Source organism: Podarcis bocagei (genome assembly GCF_964188305.1).
Source record: "Podarcis bocagei genome assembly, chromosome: 3".
In the NCBI taxonomy this organism is placed as follows: Eukaryota; Metazoa; Chordata; class Lepidosauria; order Squamata; family Lacertidae; genus Podarcis; species Podarcis bocagei.
In genome coordinates this window covers 69,426,184-69,453,345 of record NC_138127.1, presented here as the reverse complement: position 1 = coordinate 69,453,345, position 27,162 = coordinate 69,426,184, and the positions used below count along the sequence as shown (strand labels likewise).

The 27,162-nt window shown below is 39.8% G+C and overlaps 1 protein-coding gene across 7 annotated transcripts in view; it reads right to left on the bottom strand.

The window, feature by feature from the left end:
• BIRC6 (baculoviral IAP repeat containing 6) overlaps nucleotides 1–27,162 on the bottom strand; it is a 142,629-nt gene that overhangs the window by 88,277 nt on the left and 27,190 nt on the right. For 2 of the 7 annotated variants that reach the window (XM_081187982.1, XM_081187984.1), the window contains exons 12-35: nucleotides 26,691–26,916; nucleotides 26,108–26,268; nucleotides 24,571–24,702; nucleotides 23,012–23,143; nucleotides 22,606–22,784; nucleotides 20,482–20,612; nucleotides 19,690–19,851; nucleotides 19,468–19,599; nucleotides 19,158–19,255; nucleotides 18,547–18,694; nucleotides 16,583–16,716; nucleotides 15,524–15,670; nucleotides 14,941–15,128; nucleotides 13,341–13,655; nucleotides 12,849–12,948; nucleotides 12,227–12,441; nucleotides 11,868–12,076; nucleotides 11,254–11,600; nucleotides 10,165–10,384; nucleotides 9,540–9,673; nucleotides 8,224–8,361; nucleotides 6,571–6,698; nucleotides 5,742–5,873; nucleotides 878–1,093 (exon numbers count right to left, since the gene is read on the bottom strand). In XM_081187982.1, coding sequence (XP_081044108.1) covers nucleotides 878–1,093; nucleotides 5,742–5,873; nucleotides 6,571–6,698; nucleotides 8,224–8,361; nucleotides 9,540–9,673; nucleotides 10,165–10,384; nucleotides 11,254–11,600; nucleotides 11,868–12,076; nucleotides 12,227–12,441; nucleotides 12,849–12,948; nucleotides 13,341–13,655; nucleotides 14,941–15,128; nucleotides 15,524–15,670; nucleotides 16,583–16,716; nucleotides 18,547–18,694; nucleotides 19,158–19,255; nucleotides 19,468–19,599; nucleotides 19,690–19,851; nucleotides 20,482–20,612; nucleotides 22,606–22,784; nucleotides 23,012–23,143; nucleotides 24,571–24,702; nucleotides 26,108–26,268; nucleotides 26,691–26,916 — 4,124 coding nt within the window. The remainder of the gene's footprint in view (nucleotides 1–877; nucleotides 1,094–5,741; nucleotides 5,874–6,570; nucleotides 6,699–8,223; nucleotides 8,362–9,539; nucleotides 9,674–10,164; nucleotides 10,385–11,253; nucleotides 11,601–11,867; nucleotides 12,077–12,226; nucleotides 12,442–12,848; nucleotides 12,949–13,340; nucleotides 13,656–14,940; nucleotides 15,129–15,523; nucleotides 15,671–16,582; nucleotides 16,717–18,546; nucleotides 18,695–19,157; nucleotides 19,256–19,467; nucleotides 19,600–19,689; nucleotides 19,852–20,481; nucleotides 20,613–22,605; nucleotides 22,785–23,011; nucleotides 23,144–24,570; nucleotides 24,703–26,107; nucleotides 26,269–26,690; nucleotides 26,917–27,162) is intronic. The other 5 variants (XM_081187983.1, XM_081187985.1, XM_081187986.1 and 2 more) reach the window with 4 other exon arrangements.

The following is a 27,162-nucleotide window of genomic DNA, read 5'->3' as shown; positions in this document are numbered from 1 at the left end:
ATTCTTCATGAGTTACTCTTTCTGTTAAAGGTAAGGAAGCAGCTGCTGTGGCCTGGTTTCTTTTGTTCTATATGTTGCCTGTCTGATGCCAATGAGAGATGCTTTCCTGGCTTTGATATGAAGTGAACTGAAGCCTGAGGGAGTGGGGAAACACCAACTTCCTTCTAAGGAGAAATTCCCTTCAGGCGAGACCAACAGTCCCTTCCTTTGCAGTCTCCAATGTACCCTAAACTCTTTTCTGAAGGGTTGGGGGACCCTCCAGAGCAGATGTGGGGCTGCAGTGGGGTTGTGCAAGCAGACATCCACTCACGCAGCACTGGATACCAACCTATTATTTTACACCATGGGATTTTTCTTTGGAAGATCATGCAATTGTAACAAAATGTGTAGGATTAGGACACCAAGTTTAGTTTTTGAAACCTTAGTTTGTCCATCAAATTATTTTCCTTTTGTTCTAAGGGGCTCGTGACAGTAAATGTTAGCTAATGTTATCCCCACGGTAACTTTGCAATGGAGATTAGGCTAGGAGGTGATAAACTTTATGGCCAAAACAAGAAGGGTACAAGAACCCAAGTCTCCCAACACATATCCACTACACTGGTTCTCAAAAATCATCAGGTAAATATAAAAAGCGCAGCTTGCTGAAATGAAGGCTTCAGGACTTGATATACAGGTGGCAACCATTTCACATGGGAGTTCCATTCCCACCCCCCACATGCATCAGCAGAGCATACTGTATATGCCCCCGCCTCCATTCTGCCTTCTTCCGCACGTTGGTGTTGAGCATCAATTGGACGTGCCTAAAATTATCACCAAAAAATTATCAGTACTGGTCTTCCCCTTACCGCACAGGATAATCATGTAATATACTGCATACCTTACATACAAACAGCAGTAGATCAGCATGACAAGTAAAATCCATCGACAAAAGAAAAAGTGCCAACTTTTGCACAACTGAAATACAGCGTTCATGTGCCAACGTAAATGGAAGGGGTTCAATTTCTGGAGTTTCTTTTGCAGTTGATACTTCGGTGTCTAATGTAGAACGAGGCCACTCTGCGGTCCGACGTAAACGAATCAGATCCTTAAAGTGCTGTGTGAGTCAAAAGCACAGAATGTGTTTGCAATTATCCAACTATTTTTTATTAAACAGAAATTAATATGTTAACATGAAACAATACATAACGAGTTGAATCCAGACTGTCAGCTCCATGAATGGAGGCAACTCCTAATGGAGAAGAGGGGGAAGGAGATTTTGACCTTTCCCTACAGATGCAGGCATCATTCACATGCTGTTCCAGAAGACCCTGAAATACACACCCCTAGGCAGCCTGGGGTGTTCCCCCCCCCCACAAAAAAAATCAGATTGCTTCTTTCCACTTGTACCTAAAGAAGCATCCAGTTCCATTGCCGACAAGTCTGAATCCAGTCCGTTATTTAACAATTTCAAATATAATAATATACCTTTAAGAATACAAAACATCTCTAATTTCACTATTATAGTACTTCTAATAATAACAATAATAGAACATTACTTTTAATTGATCATTAAGGGTGAATAAGGCACTATCGTCAAACTTTTGTCAAAAGGAAATAAAGTGATTGTTATTCCACAAGGTAATTTTCATGGATCTACCTTCTCATATCTGCATATAGTCATTTCACTTTAGAAATGAACACTATGACTCATATTCCATAACATTAACAGGCTAATCATATTTTCCATTGTGATTCAACCGGCCATCAAGCAATCAGTAGCCATTCCTACATCTGTATTCTCAAATCTATCCATTTAAGTCGTTGAGGAGAACTTGAAAAGGAAGCTACAGGATCACATATCCCTAAATATGTTAAAGACTAAAATGCCAGAACTTTCTTTCCCATGTGCCATTAGAATAGATATGTGATTCCTCACACTGCCAACACTTGTCCTGCACCAGATTCAAAACAGACTTTTGTTGAGTGAGGTATCACTGAGGTGGTACCTTAAAAGTAATTCTGTTTCAAATGCTCTGCTATAGGTTTCTTATCTATCCTCTTGCCAAGTCATTGTCTTTGCTTGGTATGTCCCAATTTCTTCACTGGCAGTTTGCATTTTTTGGTGCAGAAGGTATTGATCTGATGTGTAGAGATCCTTCCTATTCTAATTGATTCAAGAGGGTTCTCTGTGCGTTACAAGCTGGAAGTTTAAAGCTAACAAGCAAGCTTCTATTCTGGCCTTCAGAGAAGCTGAACAGCTGGTTTAAACTGGTTCTATTATCTCTTTCACTCAAGTTCATGCTGAATATAAGAACAGGCCAGAAGAAGCTTGAGTTTTACTTTCTGTCTCTCTTTCCTTCTGGTGTGGTGTTCCTTCTGGTGTGGTGTTCTGTACATGCTTAGGTGTTAAGGTTTTAACTTATTAAAACTTATATATTTAAGTCTGATTTCTTATGGACTGTGCCGATCCTGAAGATGTATTAGATTTGTGACCATTAAGCTCATTTGTCTTCAGTAGTAAAACTCTGCTGGACGAAGCTAATTGCCTCTGGTCTATTTTTTGGGAATCCTGCAACGTGTTTTTAAGTTTTTACCCTGCTAACTATACGCTGGGATCTGCTCTGGATCAATATGAGCACAATTCATGACATTTACCATTTTTTTCTGATATGGCAGCAGACCATCAAGTTTGAATGCTAAGAAGGAATGTATTAAGGGGCGGGGGCGGGATGAGTAACTTATAGGCCTCCATCCATTACTAAATCTAGTCAGCAATGACCAGCATGCCAAAGGTTTAGGAATCATGGAAGCTGTTATCTAACAGCATATGGAGGGCCACAGGTTAGTTCCCCTGGTATGCATTTATCACATTATCCTTCACTGGCCAAAATAGGAAGAATACCTTCTCTATTAGTTGGTGTTCTAACTAGGCCATGCTTCATGGTTAATACAACAACATCATCATGTAAAAATATCCAAACAGACTAGGGGTTGCATCCAAAGGTGCTAGTCATCCAATAGTGTGTCAGATAGTAAAACTTCTCTCAGCGTAACAGGAGTGGAAGCAATTTTCAACTATTCACTTTATCCCCTGCAGCCCCTCTGCACCCCATCTAAATCTTCTCTGGGAGGTCCACCAATCCTCCTGAGTACTTAAAGGGTGTCAGGGGGCTGTAAGGGGGAGGGTTGACTCCCTTCATGGTCTGCTGACAGAGACCTTACTGTAGGGATCAGATGGGATTACCATGAGGAGTTATAAAATATACATCAAGCCATCGTGTCCACGATGAAAGCATTGTGTTGACTGGGTTTCATATATTGACGATAGTTTCTGATTAAATCCCATAAGATTCTACATTCCTGCCCTTTTCATGCCCTTTTGCCTCTGCTGCCCATTTCTCTTGTCAGTTGCCAGTTGCTTAGCCAGGCAGGCATCCTGGGCCATAAAGATAGTGGGCAAGTTTCTTTGATGCATATTAATCTTAGGATGCTAATCTTAGGGCCAGGAAGCAGATCTCACATTAAGGGGATAATGGTCACTGTCCTCCTGGCCATCCTTCTTATCATGTGTACTGATAGTTTATGACCTCCGGGGTTGCCAGATGCTCTTATTTGTAGTTCTGTTCTTTGTTTACCCCAGAAATATTTGTGCTTAATCAGTTTTAGTAGTTTAACTTGTCCCCACGTGGGTTTGTGGAAATGCTCAGAAGAAATCTGATTGGTTCTTACGAACACTCTGTAAAAAGTTCTTTTGTGAATAAAACGGCCTGGGCTGGGGGCTGCGGAGATCGGACGGACAGGCACAGAGAGACACGATTATACGCACCCTTCCCAGAGTCTTGCTGCTTCAAGTCTCTGTGTGTATTCTTATTAATCAGAGTTCAATCCTTCCTTTACTTTGCGAACGCAACACCTTACCAGCAGCTGAGTGACACTGCTGGATACAGCCCTATGAGTGTGCTGGTTCACCTTCACTACAACTTACGCATAAAGTGGTATCAACCTCCAATTCTTTCAAAAGGTCTTACTTTTTCATCTAGACATATTGCCCAATATGCCTATTATGTTAACCTGACAGTATATGCCAGGCACGTCCAACTCTATAGAGACTAGAGACTGCAATCTACTCCCAGTATAAGAAAACTGGTAGTGATCTACCTATTGTCATTGCCCATAGTTGTTGCTGTGTTTTTAGGGGGAGAGGCCAAAGTTGTTGAGCTTTTTTGGGGGAAGGGTTTAATTATTGCTCATCCAACAGTCTGAACCCCTCCCTTCTTCCCCCACTCTGCTGCCGCAGACGAAGGGAGAAAAAATCTTTAACAGCACCGCCAACAGCGCCAATGGGACATAGTGCTGGGGGCGGGGTGTGTCACGATCGCTCAGGAACAACCAGGCAATCTCTTTTTTAACTACCGCAATCGACCTGGAGAACCCTGCAGATCTACCTGTCGATCGCAGTCGACTGGTTGGACATTGCTGGTATATACTGTAGAGATGGATATTCACCTTTCTGCTTCATCTTGTTTCAGCCATGTAGGGCAGACCCAGTCTCTCATAACTGCCAAAGTAGAAGTGTCTAAAATAGGGAAGCTAACTTCTCCGGGTATTTAGGGCCTCCTTGGCATTGTAAGGGCAGTTTTCTCCTCCTGTGTTAAGTTTCTACAAAGTATCTGCCAGTACTTTAAAGCACACTTCCCAACTCACAAGGGGATAGAAAGAATCCTTCAATTCTTCATCTTCCACAAACACTGCATTAGCAAAATAAAAGTACACCCTAGATCTGAAGAACATACAGTGCATGGAGATAGCAGAAATCCATGAAGTCTGTAGCTTGCATAACCCTTCAGGTGACTAAGTTATAACTGAACTACCTACTTCAAGTGAAAGAATCCAATATGTCAGCAGCAGCAGGGAGATTTGCAGGTTGGAGAATTTTTTTGTTAATATATGGTTTAGGCGCTACTCGTAAATTTACAGAATTACTTACTACAGATAAGTTCTTAGTATTTCCCAGGTGATGCTGAAGCTGCTAATTTAGGCACACCCAAGAGATTAAAAGCTGCACCTCCTGAAATTGTGAGTGTATTCCTTTGAACAGCATACTTCTATGCTATATCACAACTGCTTTTGAAAGTCCCCCTCAGTTTCAAAAGCAGTTTGCTATGCGAACCAGGAAGGGAGGGGCCTGCTGTTTGAGATACGCAAAGCCAAACCCACGTTAGGCCACAATACACTGGGTTTTAATAGAATGTTTGAAATCATCTTTGGCTGATTAATATTTTACAGCCTTTTAAATGTGTCTGTGGAAAAGGGGTGTTATTGTTTTGTTGCTTTGTTTTAATTATCTACTTGTTTTTATCCTCTATTTTATTCTTTGAACTGCCCTGAAATATTATGATGAAGGGAGGTATATAAATTTAACAAATAATTTAAAAATAACATTTAAATGCATCTAATCTTTGCATTATTCTATAAGCAGATTCATAAGTAGTGCTGCAGGTTATTTATCATAGACCAACACCGTACTAGGTAAGTCTCCAAAATAGTTTTTATCATGAGGAACTAACAGGTGCCTATGTAAGAATTAAATGAGGAGCAGTTCCAAAACCAGATATACATCAGGTGATTGAATTAGCAAGCAGATTGGGCCTTAAGAGGCATAATGGAATGATTTTTGTAAAAAATGAACCTAGAACATATTTGAATTTGCAGAAACAGTTCTTTCTGCACAAGACAATAAGTATAATTGCAGAACATCATACCTTTGACGTGGCCTGTTTTAGTTTTGCCTGTTCTACTAAAAGTTTATAGGATGATCCTTTGTTGCTTTGTATTTTCTCTTTTTCCATCTGTTCCACCAAAGCCTTCTGTTTTGCTTTTAGTAAGTTAAGTTGCTAAAAGAAAATGTTAACAGACGTAATATGAAAATGTAAGCAATAAGATGCAAGATAGATATGCACTTTCATATGATGGTCAAGTTAAAGTTTTTAATTTTTAGTTTTTATATTTCCAAAACTTTAACAGACTGCCAACAGAAATGAACTATAAAACCAGTTCGAATAGCAGCTTTAAAGCTACAGAAACTGGTGAGCCTTCACTGACTGCGAAAAGCAGTGAGTATTTGCCATATACTTCTCTGTCCTCAAGGCCTAGAATTTTAGATGGCTGGACAGGGAATAGTTAAATAATTGCCATATGTAAAGCAGTGGTTTCTAAACGTTTTTGCCACATTCCTCCCACCAAAGTTTCAGACTCATGTGAGCTCCTGTTCTCCCCAAGTGGTGGAAATCTACTCCACCCTGCAGAGCACACATAGGATCTCCTCAGGTCCCTTGTCTGCAATTATTGTATTGTCAATATTTGCCACACTTGCACAACTTTCAGATAGGTTCATGGTTGCTGTGGGAAAGCCAGGCACCTGGAATTTCCTCCAACTTGTCCCTTTGCCTCAGTGATCTCCGGCTATATGTTTGCTCACTTGCAAAACCCTACCCCACGGTGTACAAAATCAGGAAATCACACCTCAAAATCAAAACAGGGTTATCAATCATAACAGAAATCTCAAAAGCACTACTATGAACTGGAAGTTACCTGTTTGTGATGAACAAGCTGCTTTCTGATCTTTCTGGAATATAATCTATCTAAGCTACTGTTGCCTTTTGAAGACCTATTGAGGCTTTGTGTGTGTAGATTATTATTAATGAAGCTCCACTGATTGCCTACAAGAAAAGAGTATGTTATTTAACAGTTGACAGAAAAAGCAAGATTTTTGACACATACAAACCAAACACCCATTATGCATGTCTAGGACAGTAAAGATAACCTGTAATTTTCAGATTCTTTAACAACATGAGATCTATTATATATTATGCACATAAAACAAAGTGTTAAGATTAATCTACATAGACAACAGACCTAATCCAAAGCCTCCCACCCACCAACAGCATGATGAATCCCCACCTATGACATACGATAGATTTCCAGAGTGCATAATGGAGCCTTCAACTGCTGATCCTCAGACAGGTACACCACAAAGCACACAGTCATTTCTTCCAACAGAACAGTCGTAAGCACAAGTAACCTGCATGCACAACACTAGAAGGAACAGGGTCATGGGATCCACATATGCAGGTGGCATTCCCACTGGAACAAATGGTTGCATGTGCCATCAGAATCAGCTGTGCACATAGGTGCCAGCTCCGTAGGGCCCTGGGTGCCCTAGCACCCAGAAAATTCCTCGTGAAGGGGCCAGGCACCCACAAATTTCAGTGCCAGGGCCATGCACACTGCATGCCACCCACGGCCCCGGGCATGCACAGTCGCAGGGCCAAGCTGGAACTCCTGCTTGTGTATAGCTAAGGGCTGCCAAGAAAGGCGGTGGTAAGGACTCCAATATGTCCTACAGAGACTCACCCTGCACATATTCCGAATTCTTATTTCTATTTTTCTTCTAGGCGTGGTATCCAACCAAGTACTTCCGCTAGCACAAGGATTTCACTTGTGCAACTGAACCTTCCCTCCCTCTTCTCTCTCCATGCACCCTCTGCAAATCTGCTCTGGAGGGCTGGGGGAACCCCCAGAACATATTTAGGGGGCACAGGGGGTGCACATGGAAAGGAGAGGGAAGGCAAGCTCTGTTACGCAGCCAGAAGTCCTTGCGGTAGAAGAATTCCTTTGCTGAAGAGTCATTTCCTGGGGCTCAGAATTATCCTTAAAAATAAAGGACTCATCCCAGGATTTTCTTGTCTGATGGGATGCCTTTCTCCTCCACAGACCAGGTGTAGCAATAAAGCACACTTATAAAATTATTGTGCTACTTCTAGTTTAAAGTTGACCACCACTTGCACATGTAAACAGGCAGGAAGGAACGGGGTCATCCTCCACGGGGTGAGATAAGTACACTTCATTTACATAATCCTGCCTAGTGGAGTGAGTGATTCCATCCTCCACTGCAGAAAATGGTAGGTGAATGCAAAGTACTGTCAGATTGCCTTGTGCATGGCAAACAGCTGCCAAGAAAGATGGTTGTAAGGGCTCCATTATGCTCTTTGGGGATTCTCCCTGCATGTATCCAGTATTGTTTATTCAGATTTTCAAAGCAGAACATCATACCTTTGACGTGGCCTGTAAAGTACAGCATTTTACAACACTCTGCCTTTTACAAATTGCACATTTAAACTAAGTTATCTAATCTCAGATAATTAACAAGCAAGCTTTGCCATATTAAGTATATATATATTGCACCTGTCAAGAATCTGTCTCTCTCTTTTCCATTCAAAGGCTTCTTAGCTGTAGCTGCTTCATCTTCCACAGTTGCCACATAGTCTAAGAGTCTGGATACCAGCATTACAACCCAGCTAATCATAGGAATGTCTAGAACACCTTTAAAATAAGACAATTTGATTAAGTGATTCAATATAAAAAAACCTTCAGCTAAGAAAAAGAGTGACGGGAAGGGGCACGGCTCATTAGTAGAGCATCTGCTTTGCATACAGAAGGTTCCAGGTTGAATCCACAACATTTCCAGGTAGGGCTTAGAACAGAGCTTTCCACACTGTGTGTTGTGACATGTTAGTGTGTTGGCTGCTGTGTGTTGCGCAAACACTCCCTCCGCTCCTCCTGGGACTGGAAAGGGGATTAGTTTAACCTCTGGCTAGTAAAACTGAATTAGTGTGTCATGAAATGATGCATGTCTAAAAAGTGTGTCACCAACATGAAAAGTTAGAAAATCTCTGGCTTAGAATGTCCCCCGTCTGAAAGCCTGGTGAGTTGTTGCCAGTATGTCAACAGGACTGAGGTAGAATCACTATAAGGCAGTTTCCTATGCCCCTATGGAAACAGTAAAGGATGTTTCCACAGCCAATTCAACAACAGTTTATGTTTCCCTATGCATTGTAAGCCTTGAAGTATGTAGAAAAGGTGCACATTCAAACAGGTTAGGGAAAGTATTCTTATATCCAGAATGAGTATTTTGACCTTAGGACCAGAGCCTAGTGATCTGTGCATGCAGTTTTCCAGACACACTTTGTACCGCAGCACCTTGTACTCCTCCCAATCCTCCCATTTAGGGGACCTCCTAGAAGAGCAATCAGTGAGGCTGCAGGAGGTGGGGCAGAATGGCCAATCCCCTTTTCTGTGATCAGACTGAAGCACAGACCACTTAATCCAAGCTATGGCACTGTGCACCCTTGAATGGCTATTTAAACCAAAATGCAACAAAACAAAACAAAAGCATTAAATGTCAGACCAAAACTGAATCATTTACTTCTATCACATGTCATTACCACAAAGTCCTCTAAAGGTATTTTAAACCCTATTCAAAATACATCAAAAAATTAGCCAGCGGATAGAATAGATCTCTCTCTCTCTCTCTCTCTCTCTCTCTCTCTCTCTCTCTCTCTCTCTTTCTCCCCACACTGCAGGCAAAGCACAACCCTTTGCATCAATTAAACTTTCACTTGACCTGCAAAAATAATCGAAGTAGCAGTCAGAGATAGTGTTTTAAATACCAAAGTTGGTGAGGAAATATATTTCATGAAAACTACATAAATCTGTATTACCTTCTGTGCATCTGTGGGTGGGTAGCTGAGGTTGAAGAGGGGACAACAGGTTATCCAACAGATTCAGCAAACTTTCTAAGACACCAGTATTGCTGAGTGATCTTTGGCCAATGCAAGAAAGTAACATGAAGACCCTAAATATATACATAAAAAGTATTTTTTTAAATTATTTTTTTTTAAATACCCTTTGAGGTGCAACTCAAATTCATAAGCAAAGTAATAGTATCCAATCTGACAAAACTTCATTGCTGCATTTGGAAAGAGAAAGACAACCAGAGGAAAACACTGTTAGAGTCGACCAAATAACCTACTAAATTAACCGTTTCCTCTTCTTCTAGTTCCTCATGAGTAAAGATCAAAATCAATGTGCAACTACTTGTTAGAGAGTATTTAGAGCCACTAACAAGATAAGGGAAACATCCTAGGCCAAATCAACCAATATATAGATTCATACTCCAAAATAAATATGGTTACGACAGCTAGAAGAGTGTCAATTAGATCTGATGTGTTGGTGGGTGGATGTAAAATCCTTCAAGCTTTTTGCCTATTCTACCTAATTCCCTGTGATAAATCTTTCCAAGTACTGTTTAACTGAAAAGTAAAAACAAGACATCCTATAAAGTACCTGTCCTGTGGAAAAATGAGAAGTTGCTCTGAATTATACAATTCTTGAAGGACGTTTGAAAGGAACTGGCCCCACCACCTTTCGCCGCCACACAGCTGAACAAGCAGAAGGCCTGCATGCAGGCGTATCTTTGGAGTCCCACTGATGCACAAGTGCTTGAACAATTCTTCACAAGCTTGAGCATGAAACGTACTTTGTAGAACCACAGGAACAGAGTGACCTTTAAAGAAATCAACAAAAATTCAATGGCAAGTAGCATTCTTTGCACAATAAAAGTTATCTAAAGGTCGCTTCTAAAATGTAATATAAACTACATAATTCTGCCCAAAATGCATCAACTTCAATGAGGCCCCCCCCCACCTCCCTTAGATGTGAAAAAGAACACAAACGCTTGCCCAGAAAGCTTCTGCCATGGAAGCTTATTATTCAGATAAATAAGCACAAAAGATATTGTAAACTGAGAACTTATGTGAATTCTCCTACATTTTTGCCAGGCAGTGGTTCAGACACTGTACGCTTTCTCCACTCATCAGCAGGTGGACATTTTAAAGACAGACTTGACCACAAGGCAACTCCTATTTCCCCATTTGAACTGCTTACTACTCAGAGTACAGTAACCTAGCACCTATCCTTTATGCATACTGGGAACATGATGGTTCTAAACAGGTGAGGTCCCTGTGAACCGGAGGCAGGCAAATGCTGTCTCCATCATTGTGGCAGTGGGTTTCTTAGGGACACAAGCAACCCTCACTTTGCACGCGTTCAAAATACATGCGACCATGCACATGCAGGTCGTTTTCGGATCTGGAAGAGGGTGGGGCAGGCTAATGGGTTTTCCACTGATGCACAGGACAACCAGGAACACAGCCCCCCCCAATGGAGTTTGCCTGTACTTTTACACTTTTGTCTCATTCATTTAACTTGAAATGTTTATCTGCTGTGTGTGAGAAATACCTGAGTGTTCCACATAGCCCCTAGCCCACCAATAGTACTGTAGGAAGCATATGTGTACATGTCCAGCACTGACAATGAATTAACAAGCAAGCTTATAATTCCATACTTGTCAATAAATATAATTAAGCTACCAACCATTGGAAGAATGGAGCAAACTAAGTAAAGTATCCAACAGGTATCGGATAATAGTGCGCAACTGCTCCGTGGAGGACATCTGAATCAGCTCTTTGGGATCACTTTGTTCCTTGAGAATCTTCCTGCTTGCACCTAGAGCTACTTTGAGCCTCTGCACAGCGTGATGAGCCAAATTTAGCTGTAGCTGTAGCTGAATGCAGTCTTGATAAGCAGAAAATACTCGACTGTCTTCCTCTACTGCTTTATCTGGCTTTCGTAAAAAATACTGAGCATTGTTAGCACTGTTCAACGGAGGAAGATCAATGCTTTGCAAAAGTGTTTCAAGCCTATGGCAGGCTAAATTATACCTGTAAGAGTGGGGACAGGGGGCAAAAGACACCTTTAAATTAAAATTCATTATTAAGAAACACACCCCATCTAAGAACTAAAAGAAATAACATATTTTAACTTCACACACTCATGCCTCAATGCTTTAGTTTAAACAAAGCAATGAACAGGAGGATATAGCTGTATCTATCTGCTGTGTGTGTGTGTGTGTGTGTGTGTGTGTGTACGCATGCTGTTACAACTTTAAAATTAACCCTGAACAATACATTTCCAACACCTCATCTTACCTGCACTGTATGTCTTCCTGCAATGCAACCATCATGGCTAAGTGTTGATCAATTTCTGGCTGGTTTGCAGATTCAACTTCTCCTCGTAAAGGATCATGCATAATCTTCAGCTCACTTTCCAGTGGCAAAATATATGTGTGCCCATAGTAAAACCCTAAAGGAATTTTGGCTCTAGCATTTGTACTTCCATAACGACCAATGACTGTAATCTAAAATGACATGAAAGACAGTAAGACCTTCAGTGTAGTTTCATAGTTTTGAAACATGAGAAACATGCAACAACTGGGCATTAACTACATGTAAGAACATTTATAAATCCATCTGATAAGAGACAGCATTTTTAATTGAAATTTTTTTACCTTCATGAACCTGCAAACGGGTGGTGGTATTAAATCATGCAGAATGAGAGAATGGGTGCTAATATCTGTAGCAACCACTAGCCTCCTTCCATCAACTTCTTCACCAAGTGTCCAGATATCAATTGACAAGGAAGCAAGATCACCACAAGTTGGAATCAATACATCTGTCAATAAAATGGGTCTGCCAAAATCCAACGTCACAAACCTCCTTGCACCTTAAAAAAAAAGTTAGGTTTGATGTCAACACTTAATAGATACAATGAGCTCAAAGTGCCAATGCTAAAAAGGTAGTCTCAATCAAAACACAAACAAAGAACACAAGAAACAAAAATGCACTTCTAAAGCTATCTAAAGATTTTTAAGCTCACTAGAGAAGTTACTTTTCTAGTAGCTATCACCGGCACAATCCTTCAAACTATGGTTAGGTGAATTATGAACAAGCTGCAGGTGAACACTCTTAATTTCATATGACAAAGCAATCTGCTTTTAAACAGAAGAGTTCAAAATTAGGCGGTTCTAAACCATGGCTATACCTAAAGTAGCTCTGGGCTATTAATTCCCAATAGCCTAGAAAATATGAACTTTGAACATTTTAGCATTTAAGGAAGATAATAGCATTTACCTGAATGCATTCGCTCTATAATGATGGACTGATGAGGTGGAGGCTGAAGAAAATGTGAAGCATGTGATATTGCCAGAGCAAGGCCAGTCCCAAGTGGATTCTGAAAAAGGGGAAATTAACCAATATATCAATCACTGCATTTTCTATTAGTCATTACCTAAAGCTCATGCAAAAGTAAAGGGAGGCAAGCTTTTGGAAACTCAAACTTGAAAACCTCAACAGTTAACACTGCATATGGATTAGTTTATTAGCACACCAATGGAAAAGATTCAAAGCATTAACGAGTTATCTATTTACACTGAAGCTTCATTATGAAGAGTTTTAGCTTAATAGATGTGGGGATATTATATATAAAGGACTTTTAACAGTACTAGCTCTCAAAACATACTGACTACACCTTGAAAAATAGGCAAACTAGCAATCACTCAAAGTAGTTCCTATCATTAACATTAGTTAGACTGGAATTTCATGAAAGCTCTTCTGTTTAGTTACCGTTCTGGACTTGTTTGCATTTTTGTTGTGTGCAGAAAGGTTAACTGGTGGAGGATCAATGACTGAGCCCGGAAAAAGCTGTGCAAGCTCTGCATTGATAACAGCAGAAACTGCCTCATTAGGTGGTGTTAGAGGCGGAGTCATGAACAGGGGGGTTGTTTTAGGAGTGGGCGGGATGACATCCGACGGGTGAATGAAGAACCCTGGGGCTGCTACTGAGTTGGAAGGCACAGAGTTGTGAACAGGACCAACTGCTGATGCTGCTGCAGCAGCTGCTGCTGTTGTCTGATGTAGTTTTGCTTCCAGCTTTGCTTTCTGCAGGGAAAATAAAAGCAGCATATGTACAGTAGGGCCAGTGCTGCCTCTATGAAGGCACTAGCAATAAAAGCATTAGCAACAAGCAGCATGAACAGAACAAACAAAAAAGCAAATAGCCTCAGCTTTTGTTTAAACTCATACCAAAGGTTACTACCAAAAAAGATGCAAAGTAGCACAAAAAGGTGATAAACAATGCAAGGGGGAAAAACGGAATTTATAAGAACTAACATTAAAAAATTCACCTAAATTCAATTCAGCATGTGGGTTAGAGAGACAGACTCATGTACCAACCATATCAACTGAAGCAGTCCACTTCAGAAGGGATGGTCCAATTCAGCGATATGCATTTAGTCCAAATGTATTAATTGGAATTTTGCTTTGGATTCAAGGCTTAAATCCAAATGGAGTAAGAATGATTACAAGGTGGCTCATACATTCATATATAAAGGAATCCAATATGTACTGTGAGACACCAAGTGGATACTTCCCCACTGTGCATACAACCTAACATTCATATATACATATGTACTAAAACGCTAGACTCTGTGACACATCAGAGAACCTTGAAGGAGGCACACACCTGAAAACGCATCATATATACAAGATTCTCAGACAGATGTGTGTGTGAAAACATTTTAAGAGTACACTGCCTCAGTTTGCACACTTGGAAGTAAATTCTACTGAAATCATTAAACTTATCACAAAAATGCACTTAAAATGGTGGTCAGTCTTAATATACTTTTGTTTAATTGGGCTGTGTACAGCTCTAAGAAGTGCCAACTGTAAAATTTGACCATCAATAGGATTACTGGCTGAAACAGTACAAAGTAATATGGCCCAAGTGGATTTTAGCCAAAGCAGACGTTTGTAGGAACAGTACATCTTTCCACATCTTTCCTCTTTGTTAATCCTGTAAGATTCATGTTGCATAGCTCTTACTAAACAGAGGCCTGTGTGTTTTGTACGGAAAGAAATCTAACTGTATTTTCCACCTTTATCTCAGATTAGAAAGAAAAGTCTGGAAAGACCTATGTGTAAATTAATGTTAAGATGCAAAATTCCTATATGTGTGGAATACCTTTTTGTTTAGGGATTCAAGAACAACTCATGTGCACTTTGTATTTTTGTACTGATTTGAAGTGGCTTCTAAGCTATCCTCTGGAGATGTACTCTTGCTGAAAATTTTTGATTTTTTTTTTAAGAGAGAGACTTTTTGTAACTATGGTAACTACTCTCTCAGCTTTTGAAGTTTAGAGACATCATGAAAGAGATGGCCTCCAACCTGTTGCTGAAGCTTCAAAAGCTGCTGCTGTTTCTCTTGAAGCACTTGGAGCTGTTGCTCGGCTGAGGCCATTGCATGAGAGAGAGACTGCAAAGCTACCTGGGCCGCTGAACTCAGTGCTGTCGAGGCTTCCCCAACTGTCCCAGATGAGAGGCCACCAACTGCTGGGGTAACCCCGAAGGTACTCACTGGCATGAAACAAAGAAACAAAAAAACATGTATGTAGAAAAGGTGCACACCAAGCATTCTTCTAAATATGCATTCCAGTAGTATAAATACTAAAAATGAAAGCAAGCTCGAAAGAAAGAAGGAAAGGGGGGGGGGGAAGCCAGTCGCCAGAGAACATTTACCTTTCATCACAAGATTTACCATTTTATGCAGCTTTTATTCAAAATTAAGTTTGCAAAAGCAAGCAGGGAAATCAAAATACTGATATACCCAAATGCACACATTTTTCTCATCACATACACTTTGGTCTGGTTTTAAAAACTGATATGGGGGCTCAAGCTAACCACTGCATTCTAGGAATCTTTTAATCGGTCTAGTGTGGCTGGTTAAGAAAGTAGTAATAAAATGTATATACCAGTAAACGTACTTGCATCGTCCCTTTCTATTCTTGTTCCATCACTAGTCGAGACGCAAGTAAAGTGCAGAGGTTCAACTTCCAGGAGACCAGTGAGGGAAGTAAAACTACCTTCAGCTGCTGCACAGCTACTGATCTTTCCGTTCCCTGAATTAAAAAAGCAATTATTGTTTAAATTAGTTTCAAAATTACTAGAAATAAGACCGTAGTAATCAATGTGGGCTATGGACACCCCAACAAATGCACATGAAAAGTTATTCAGTGTTGTAGTATTCAATGTGTTGCCCCATATCCTGTCTGATGCCGACATCCAGTATACTAGGCTCAAGTTAAGGAGATTCCAGATGTTTCCCCCTTCAAGCATGCAAGGTACAATTCTACAAACTTGGATAGGACCCTAACAACCATGAGTGGACTTGCACTCAAAAAATCAGGCTTTTCTGGACTTCCTTTCCTTGTGCAAAATTGTTCCTGAGAGCAGAGGGGCCCTTCAGAATGCTGCAGGACAAGGCACAGAAGTCCCAAGCAGGAAGGGAGAAATTGAATGAAAATCGGCAACCAACAAAAAACATCCTTATATGAGTTGGAGTACCTTCTGCTCGTGCAAGGGCATCTTTGTATCCAAGCCATTAAAAACCAACGTGATAAAAGCAAGAAATTTATCTACCTATTTACATATCTTGAAAGAATATTCTCTGAAAAAATAGTCAACTACCAGAGGTTATACATTTGAATCTTAAGTAAAACTGGCCATTTGGCACAAATATGAGAACACTAGGGGCTGCACTTGCTAACCCACTGCCATTTTCCCCATATTAACCCCATTCAACTACTAAACTCTTTTCGACTTTGCAACTTCTCTTCTCTTTTGCAGCCCCACTTTGCACTCATTTTTATTTTCATGCCCATGCCTTCCCCTCCTTCTGTTCAGTGACAACACTGCACAAGGAAGATTATGTAAATGTAAAGAAGTTATTGCAAAAGAAGAGTACAACATTGATTTTGAAGCTCTCCCAGCTATATCAGAAGCAGATAGTACCATATGATCTATGTGCGTACCTGAGAGAACATCAGATAAGTCAATCTCATCTGACTGTACACCAATGCTGCTGTTATAGATATTCTTACAAGAAGAGCCACTCATTTCCAAATCGAAGAGCACCGGATCAAAAGGCGAACTATACAATCCATATCTGGAAAGAGAAATACAATTCGGCCTCTTAACTGATGTGAAGAGGTGCATATTTGATTTATGGGATATAACTGACAAACTTAAAGTTAATAGGACTTCCAAACTGGGTCACAGTTGAGTACTGGATTTCTTCCACATCTTCCAGATTGTTGTTTCAGGAAATAAGGAACTAATTGGTTCATTGCATCAGTGAAAATGTTTCACAGAACCATACTGGTGCAAACAAAAATTATGAGGCATGTTAATTGCTTTGAAATATAAGGGAGCAGAGCTTCCATAATGCAATACCGCTGCTCCTTCAATCTGTCAGCAGATTCTTGTTAATTTTGCCCAAGAGGAGGCAACACCTCTCTTGATTATGTTGCTGCTGTTATTAATTTTTTTTTTCATTTCTGAATTGCTTCTCATGAAACACCCCAAAGAGATTATTACATATTAGCACCTACTGTATTAACCCCTTAGACTTGTTCCCAACTAAAACCAATGTGCTGATACGTTTAGAGAATATCTGATTCTGTTTTCTGGTTCCATTGCTCTCTCTGCCCCATTCCACCTACTCTGTGAGGAAGGGACCTCATGAACCAAACTGCAAATGCTACTGCTGAAGATGCCTAGAAAACACAACTAAAGCAGGTTAGCAGAAGAATGTATGCTATTAATTGCCTTCCTCTCCTCGCTCGGTTGTTTCCGACATATCACCCAAAATCTCCAAAGAAGATTGGGAGGGATGTGGCAGGAGGGCTGATACAATGCTAAGATGTCACCCTTACTTTAAAAGCTGCTACTGTGATCAATTTAACATATAAATTTTAATACTAATGCCTTTTGTTGATATTTTTGTGCTATGGATTAGTGAAAAGGCTTGTTCATAGAATCATAGAATTGTAAGGGGCTACAAGGGTCATCTAGACCAACCCCCTGTAATGCAGGAATCTTTTGCCCAAAGTAGGGCTCAAACCCATGACCCCGAAATTAAGAGTCTCATGCTCTACTGACTGAGCTATTAAGTTAGTTTTGTGAATTGTTATTAATTTATGAAATAAGTTTCTATGTTTAGGAGAATCTCATAGAATGTAGCTATAAACAAACGTAGGAATTGTGTTAAATTCTTATAAGATAACTAGCATATACATACATCTGTATACTCATTCAGTTTCCTTGCTTTTGCATCACTTTCCCCACCCCATATTCCAAAAAATAATCCAAGACAGTTGATGTCTCCCATCAAGATAAAACTGTAAAAATTCAGTTAACAAAATCTAAGCACCACAGAACAGTGGGGAGGAAATCTGTAAAAGTGTCAGAAGGAAACAAAAACAGCTAGAACTAGCACCTCATCACACCCTCCTAAAAAGGAAGATTATTTGCCATGTGTCAGAATGCTGTAAGAGGGGAGGGTGGTGGTGAGAGGAATTTCAGTCAGGAAGCAGCTCCAGAGCCTTGATGCAACTACAAAAAAGGTCACAGTGAGGTGGGCTTTGGGGGATAATCTGTTGACGGTCTTAATGAGTGGCCAGCTTCATACAGGAGAAAGCGGTTCTTCACATATCCTTGTCATAAAACATACAGCAAATCTGAATTGGTTCTGCAAATAAATTTGAAGCCAGTTTCCTTCTTACTTTCCTTTCTCAGAAGGGAAAATATAGCCCTGATCCTGACAAAGGGAAAATCCACACTCCTGTTACTAAAGTAGGAAGAACAAAAATAGCACAAGGACAAGCACAAGCACATTTACACACACACTGAAAATAGAGCAATGAAAAATAAAACAAGAGCTATTAACATGTTAATTTTTTCAAAACGTGCTTGGTATACAGATACTTTCAGCTACCTTGTCTGCAGTAGCGCTTCCATGGGTGTTAACCGGTCCTGTAACTGTCTGGACACTGCAGTTAGCAGGGATGCACAAGCTGTACTGCAGCCAGCTAAATCTTCATCCTTTACATAGTTCAACAATACAAAATACCAATAGACAGATCCTAGAGGGAGAAACCCACCAACAATCAAGTTTAGTAACTAATCATCATCATCTCCATCTTCACCACAACCAAAACTGTGTTTAAACATATGTTTATGGGAAAATGACCAATGATTAGGTTAGCAAATAAAATATTCTCTGTTATGTAAGGTTTTCTTTAGCTTGCAAATATTTGATGTTTGTCTTCAGAGAGCATTCCATGAGGTCATAACAAATCATGAGTGTATAGTTAGGTTTTAACTACTTAATAATTGGGAGCCTAAATTAGCATACGGATGCTGCATAAGGACAAGAAGCCTGGAACACAGTGCTAAAGTTGATGCTATTGCCTGCATGAACTGGCAGCTTATTAAAGAGGGGAAATAAAACATGGAATCAGATCCAGAAACTAAGTCCACCAGGCAAAAACTTAATCCAAAAAGATGACAAAGTATGCATGCACAAAAATAAAAAATGAAGCTCACCTCCAGTTGCAGCTGCAGGTAAATAAGATATATTGCCAAGCAAAGCCTTCAGAAGGATCGAGCCAAATCCTTGTTGACTTGGCTCAAATTTCCCATTGCTACAAAAATATAAATTTCATTTTATTATTTTGCTTTAGTACAGAGCACAGACTGCTATGGATTCTATGGGTGTTATTGCTTAAATGTGTTTCTCAGGGGAGGAGAGGCTCTGTAGAGAACCAAAGAAAATTCTACTTTCCAGTTCTATTAAGGGGCATAATTAGAATCCTTAATATAGAGAAAGTATGCAAACAAAAGTCGTATTACCAACCTTATGCAAAGAGCTAGAAAACGTGCACATTTGTGTGCTATGCTTCGACCTGCTTCAAAGAAGCACACACGCACTATGTCAAAGAGACACATCCTTGCTTTAGACAGTAAGCTCTCATTTGCTTCTTTTGAACTGGAAAAAAGAAACCAAAGCAAAACAAACTTTAAACCAAAGCACTTACAATTTAAAATGTTTCCTAAGACAAAAGTGAAGTTCTTCTACCTGCCCGGTCCATTAGACTGAACTCCTGCCAGCCAACATAAGATATCTAACACAAGACTTTGAGCATGCTCCGTCACAACTCCATCTTCCGCCTTTTTGCAGAGGGTGCTCAGAAGTCTTTCATGGAATTCTGAAAACTGCAACATAGCACACCGCTGAACTCTGTGGAGGGAGAGAAAGACAATCCACAGTTGTAAACTACTGAAGTGAAAGTTGCTGACATTAAACGTCATTATTTTAAGATTACAATGCTCAGGTCCATTCCCTAAGCCTAAGGAAACAAAAACACATAGTGTTGTTTTTTTTGTTTTCGTTTCCCTCTCATTAGCTCCCCTTACAGAAGTCTAGAAGTTTACCCCTTGAATTTAAAAAGCACAACTGCTTTAGGCAAAAAAAAAAAGTTACTCTAAGAGCTACTGTAGAGTTGCCCTGACTACATAAGCGTAAGGCAGCTATGGCCATATGTGCTGGTGGCTATGTATAGTCCATATGGCAGGGAGAGGCGCAAGAACCCAGGTCTGTGCACTAATAGTGACAGAAGTGGCAAAGGCCCATTTTCTGGCACATTTTATTTTTCTACCAAGCCATTCCAACGCACACTTGTACTGAAATAATACAACATATGACTGAAAAGCTTCTCTGCTTTCACAGAATGGAGTTTGGACTTACAGTTTTGTGAATTCTTATTTGAACCAGCATAAAAATGAGAAAAATTAACAAAATTCTTTTGAAAAAGAATCTTGAACACACATCACTGTATAAAAAGGTTGAATTCCTAAATAACAAACGCACCTTTCCTTTGAAACAGATGTTTTTTTAAATCTTCTAATTGTTACAGAAACTTCTTGAAGCAAGTCGCACCCACGGAGGTTGTCAGATTTCCGTGATGAATTGCTGACTTCTGTTTTATTAGAGGACTTGTCCTATAATTTTTAAAAATATATAAAAGAACCACAGACATTTCAAAAGTAATATTCCACATGCTCACAATCATTTCCCCCCTACTCCTAATTGGGAAGTTCATATGAAAACAATGGCAGTTATTAAACCAAAATCACATGCTTTTCAAACATTAAAATGGCCATTTTTTAAAACAATGCAATTATTTTCTTGACAGAATGGAAGTATAAAGTTCTAATGCCAGAAAGCAAGTAAGTCCAGATTTGTGTCTATTTATTTAGTTTGCAGCTTCCTTTTAACAGCTATTACCGAGGGAGAGGTTTAAAAAAATATAAAACAATATTTACTGAAGTCATCATACACCACAGATAAGGAACCTCAGGTTTGGGGTCCTTGGGATTCTTACCACCCATGCCACCACCATCACCACATTCCTCAGTGGCTCTACTTGAATGCATTTATCTGGCTAGAACCTCTTCAATTGTGATAATGCCTCTTGCATGGATGAAAGAGAGAAAGGCGTTTGTGTGTACAGGTGCACTCCCACTTACGTGTGACTGACTCTCGTGCAACCATGTATATGTGTAGCACCAGGAAATTTAAAAAAATAATTCAATTCAAACCCCGAAATGGCAGGAGAGAGTTGCAGAGTCCTTGTAGCTTGCGAGGAGACCCTCCCAGGAACCCCAAAAAAACGTCAGTGATGTCTGAGGAAGTCTAAAGAGACTGGAGGTGCAGCAGGGCTTTATTTACATTGCTCAGCCTCCCCACCTAACAGCTGATGTGCAGCTGATGTGTTGTGGATATTTTGGGATACAGTATTTTTAGTATGGATTGAAGGGAGCGTGACAGAGGTTGTTTAAAGAGTGGGTGCTCCCTACTTTACATGATTTCACAGATGCACACAGCGGCCCGGACTGTAACCCCCACATAAATGGGGGGGATGCCTATATATAAAAACCTCTGGTTAGAATGGAGCCTACTGTGCGGAGGTAGCTGTCACATCCATTCTTCTGCCCACTTCTGCCTATGGCTCCTCCTACCACTAGCATCTCTCCTCTTGAACCTTGCCTGCAAAGGAATTAGGCCCTCTGGCACTCTCTAATGTCTGATTCAAGCGAAGGCAGGAATGAATTGGCTGGTCAGAGTGAGGGTTCCAGAAACTTCCTTCAAAACAACCAACGTTCCTCTCCAAGCACACGGGGAGACCCAGCCAGATGGGCAGGGTAATATATATATTTTTACTAATATATATATATAATTACTACTATTATTATATCACCATTATTCCATGAATTGTTATGATTGGCTACATCAACTACAATCATAGCCAATAGTATCAATCTGCAAATACTGTTGATTCCTTTTTGTTTAGTGTTCTTGCAGATAAAGAACAGTATGTGAAGGGGGTGGGGTAAGGTAAAAAGGTAAAGGATCCCTGGACGGTAAAGTCCAGTCAAAGGTGACTATGGAGTGTGGCACTCATCTCGCTCCAGGCCAAGGGAAATAGCTTTCAGGGTCATGTGGCCAGCATGACTAAACCACTTCTGGTGCAACAGAACACCGTGAGGGAAACCAGAGCACACGGAAATGCAGTTTACCTTACTGCTGCAGCGGTACCCATTTATCTACTTGCACTGGCATTCTTTCGAACTGCTAGGCTGGCAGAAGCTGGGACAGAGCAACGGGAGCTCACCCCATTGGGCAGATTTGAACCGCTGACCTTCCGATCAGCAAGCCCAAGAGGCTCAGTAGTTTAGACCACAATGCCACCTGTTCCCCCATCCAGGGGAATACTGAACAAAACAACACACATTTTCTGAATTCCATATGTGGATTCTACCCACCTACAGAATTCTAAAGGTTCCATGTTTTACTCTTACCACCTCTATGTTAGTTTAAATATAAATTACACAGTTGATGCTTCAGTTCTAACAGATGGACTTTCAGCAACTGGCTGGTTGAGCAGCAGCAGCAGCTTTTTGACCATGCTTTCTCTATATGTTATTTAAATACCTTGCCTGCTGCAACTTTTGCCAGAAGTGAGGCAAGTGAATGACCCTTGCTATTCTGAGGTTTTAGAGATGGTATCCTTACAACAGGCCAGATTCCACCATTGCAGATCTCTTCTGTTCCTCTGTCATTCACTGCTTTCACATGAATTAAAAAAGAACGGTATTTTCCACCTGCCATACCTAGAATAAGACAAACAGACTATAAGCGTAATCAACCAACTCTTTAAGACTTATTTTACACGTATATTTTTCCTAGCAGGGACCAATTAACACTTTGTTAAAGGTTTTTCCCAGAAATGAAGAGACAATTAGTCTTTGATTCTAAGGGTAACTGGGGATTATCTGTTAATTTCCAGAAAACTCACATTTTTCAGCTTCATTCCAAAATATTCTAGCAAAAAAATTACCTTTAACAAGCTTTGGACTTGTTAGTGTCAACATTCCAGCATGCCCTGACAGATCAAGACCAGTAGCCAACCATACAGGACCACACAAAATATCTTCTTTATGATCCTCTAAAAAGGGACACAGTCGGGGGCCTTTTGGGGGGAAAAGAAATTCAAAAATAAGCCGTCTGTTCAAAAGAATACACAACTTGTTCAAAAAGGATAATGACACTTAATTATTAGCTAAATAATAACCTGGTTCAGACATAATGAGGAACTATGATTTCCAGTTACAGATTGCAATGGTGTAAGCCTTGGACTCATGCACAAGAAGAAACATAGAACTTTAAACTGTTTGCAGTAGCAATAGCTTCCCATTACACCAGAACTCATTGTACTGTTATGCATTCTACCTGTAGTTAATTAAAACAAATAAGAATAAAATCAGGGTTCGATATTCTGATTTATTAACAAACCACAGTTTACAATAAACTATAGTTTTTGATTCAGTTATAATGGGGGGGGGGCTGGCAGTATATATTATATTTTCAGCTTTCAATCTCCTCCCCTTGTGCATGGAAGAGAGAAGGTGGTGGAATGCATAAGCCTAAGCTTTTAATATTGTCATCGTCATCATATTTTTTATCTACCCTTCACCATGAGTTCCTAGCGTGGGTTACAACAATTTAAAAATACAATATTAAAATCAGTTAAAAACAGGTTATATTCAATAAAATTAAAAGTGTACAAAATAGGAAGTTGAAATGAGGAAGGGACTGACTTCAGCTGAATTTCAGAACATCTGATCAACAATTGAAAACTAAAATTCTTTATATTTTCTTATATATTTCTCTTTATCCTGGACTTTGAAACCTGAGATATTTTAGAAACCTTCCCCATCTACTTGCTTTCAACACACTTATGCAGGTGTTTTTGGTTGCCATGTACATCAACACAAGAACAATGAGTTGAGCCACATCCATCAACACTATTCCCCTTATGTTGACTTGCTCCATGTAGTCCTTGCCCAGATATCCATGCGTATAGGTCAACTCTCCACAGGGAAGGGGCCTTATCTCTAGGGTCTGTAGGGAAGGATGTAATTATACATCCAAAGCTTTTCACAGGAACTGTAACAGGCCTTGGAGATTTATTATTTATTATGTTAGTGCTTTTCTACTGTTGGTCTTTCAATGCACTATTTTTGCTATCTGCTTTTACATTTGTATTGTTTTAGTCTGTCGATATTGTTTTTCTATAATGCTGTCATTATTTTTAGATAATGTTGTGTTTTAGATATTATGTTTCTTTTTAGGGATACTTTTGATTATCTGCAAGGATTATGATGTTTTCTGCTCTTTTCCTGTGCTGTTCCTTCTGGTTATTAATAGTATTTGTCTAACAAATAGGTTACTCTGATACATCAACAAAGGGAGATAAAAAGCCAACAAATATAAAGAGAGTAGTGTCAGCATTTTACAAGTTCCAATTAATGAGAATTGACTCTAAAACTTACAGAATACATTCACCCAACCTGTAAATGGCAAATACATTTTAAATGGGCGCTGTATGTAACTTACACTGTGTCTCCTCCACATCCATATTCTGCATTTCTTCATTCAAATCATCCAGTCCTTGTTTTCCATTCCTTTCAATTTCAATATTATGAGCTGGTGACAGAGGGAAAGCTATCTGTCTATCTACAGCTGCTTCTGGAGAATCAAAGACATTTTAAAAACAGGACTCACAACTATAGTTTTGCTTAAAGCCTTAACATTCCTGTTTATTGATTCTACTTGGAATTTCTTTTGGAATACAAATTAACACCAACTTCATAACTATACCAAGAGGCAACTGTATTTTGAAATATATTCATTGTTAGAGGCCTTCTAATTCCTAGGCAGAATCAACTGTTTCAAAATCAATATTAAACATTTAGATATCTGGTCTCTGCACTGATGGAGAAAAAGTGTTCAATCCTTTCAGCACTACCACTAAATTTTAGGTTCCAATAACTACTCAGGCAATGTTCCCCACTGCTGCTGCCTTCAGTTATTGTCCATTCACTCGCAGATACTCCTAAGTGAGACTATACCAACTTAGACTCTTAACAATTAACGTATGTGTAGCCATTTCTCTCTTTAGAATTCTTCAAAGGTTACCCAGGAGATACATAAGTGTGCAAGTGACTTCCAGCAGTAAGAAAATGGTACTAACAAATTTATCTCTGTTGCCTTTACGGTAATATAAGGGATGTCTGGCTTGCAGGGAGGAATTATTTTGAAGGCTTAACCTGACAAGAGATAAATAACCACACTACTGTAACCTTTTGCATCATGGCATTAAGGTAAAAAGCCAGAAGCTTTTTTTTAAAATACCCAACTTATGTTAAATAAGGGAAATATATTCAGAGCAGCACACAATACTGTATCATCATTTTCCCCACTCCCCAGACAGGGTAAAAGAGATGTATACTCTATTGCAAGTGTGGTGGACACTGCTGCCCACTAAGGTTCCTTACCATTAAGTTTTGTTCCATCAATGGAATTAATGTATGATGATCAGCAACCGAACCTTTCTTTAAACATAATGACTGATTTTAACGGGAGAAGGGACCATCGGTCGTACCTGAAAGGAATTTCTCTTGCATGTAAAGGTGGTCATAGGTCATTTTAAGTTTATGCCTGGCTCAAGCAGTTGATAAATCAGCAACGATAACAAGAACTGGCTTCAGCAACAGCTTGAGTCAAGCAGGAACTTAAAACCACCTGAGACCATCTTATGTGCACAGGAGGAACAAAGGGTAGTTCTGTTACCATAAGGACTTCTGGCTGTGAAATATAAAATTCCCTCTCACTCCCTTCTCTGTGGGCCCCCTAAATTTGTTATTGGGGGGCTTCCCCAACCCTCAAAGAATATCTGGGGAGGGTGCATTGAGTGAACAAACAGAGGAGGGGGGATGTTTCACTGCACAGCCAGAGTCTTTGAATTAACAAAACTGCTTCATTGGATACCACTCAAAAGTGCTTTGGCAGTTGAATCATCTTTTAGCAGTGCTACCTTTAAATCCCTAGGTATTAATAAATTAAGCAAGGTATTCATCCACTCTTGGCTTACCACTGACTTTCCCCAAGCCTGGAGCTTTGTTTTTCAATAAAGTCACTTGAATCTGTGGAATGTTTGTGATGTTTGAATTCAAAACAAATTTGAAGTTCACATGTCCAACCATACAGGCTTTTGGCAAGACCAATTCGAAAACATGTTCATCCCAGCTGTTGCTACAAAGGGAGAAGGGAGGAAAATCAGGAATTAAATGTGCACATAATAAGAGAAAAATAAACAGCTCTATTTTGATTTTGTACATATTACTGCTCTACAGAAGCAATGAATGTTTGGGCTGTACCCTTATAAGAGCATCTGCTTAACTGCATGCTGCTTTTCCACAATATTGTGCCCATAGCAGCTTACAACTTATGACTGACATTTACAGTATGAACCATCTTTGAAGAGACTAGCTAAAGCAACAATTGAAGGTACATTCCACATCTGAAATGAAGGGTTTCCCGAGTGATTTATCTGGAAGCCTGCCTCATGCTTAGGATCCTTTCCTCATCACATATGGCCTCTGCATCAGGGAGATCCAATGTTCAATGAGAAAATCCTTTGGTACAGCCATGATTTATATCATTACTTATTTTACCTATCTGTTTGTAATTTCCAAGTCCGAGTATGCTGAGCTGCATCTCCATGATGCTGCTGGTGCAAGTGTTGCGGGTGCCGCCTTTGCTGCTGTTCCTGCTGAACCTCTACCCAACATGGAGGAACAGTGGCAGAAAACCGGGGTGTCAAAGTCTCAAAGCGAGTCAGCTCTACTAAAGATGTTAATGTTTCAAGGGAAAATGGCTGGTCCACCAGAAGATCAACTCCTGTTTATATGAGAAAGGTACAGGAGACTCAAAATACGAAATGACTATTCAGTTAATAGTTAGCACAAGGATCAGTAACACAGCCTTTTAACTTTAACTGTTTAGAACAGCTATAAAACCAGAAAGATACCAAATTCATCAAATCGTAGCATGTTGTTAATGGCTTTTAAGAAAACCGATACCTCTGCATTTAGGATTATCTTTTTTCCTCCCTCTCTTTTATCATCATTAGATACCACCCAGAAT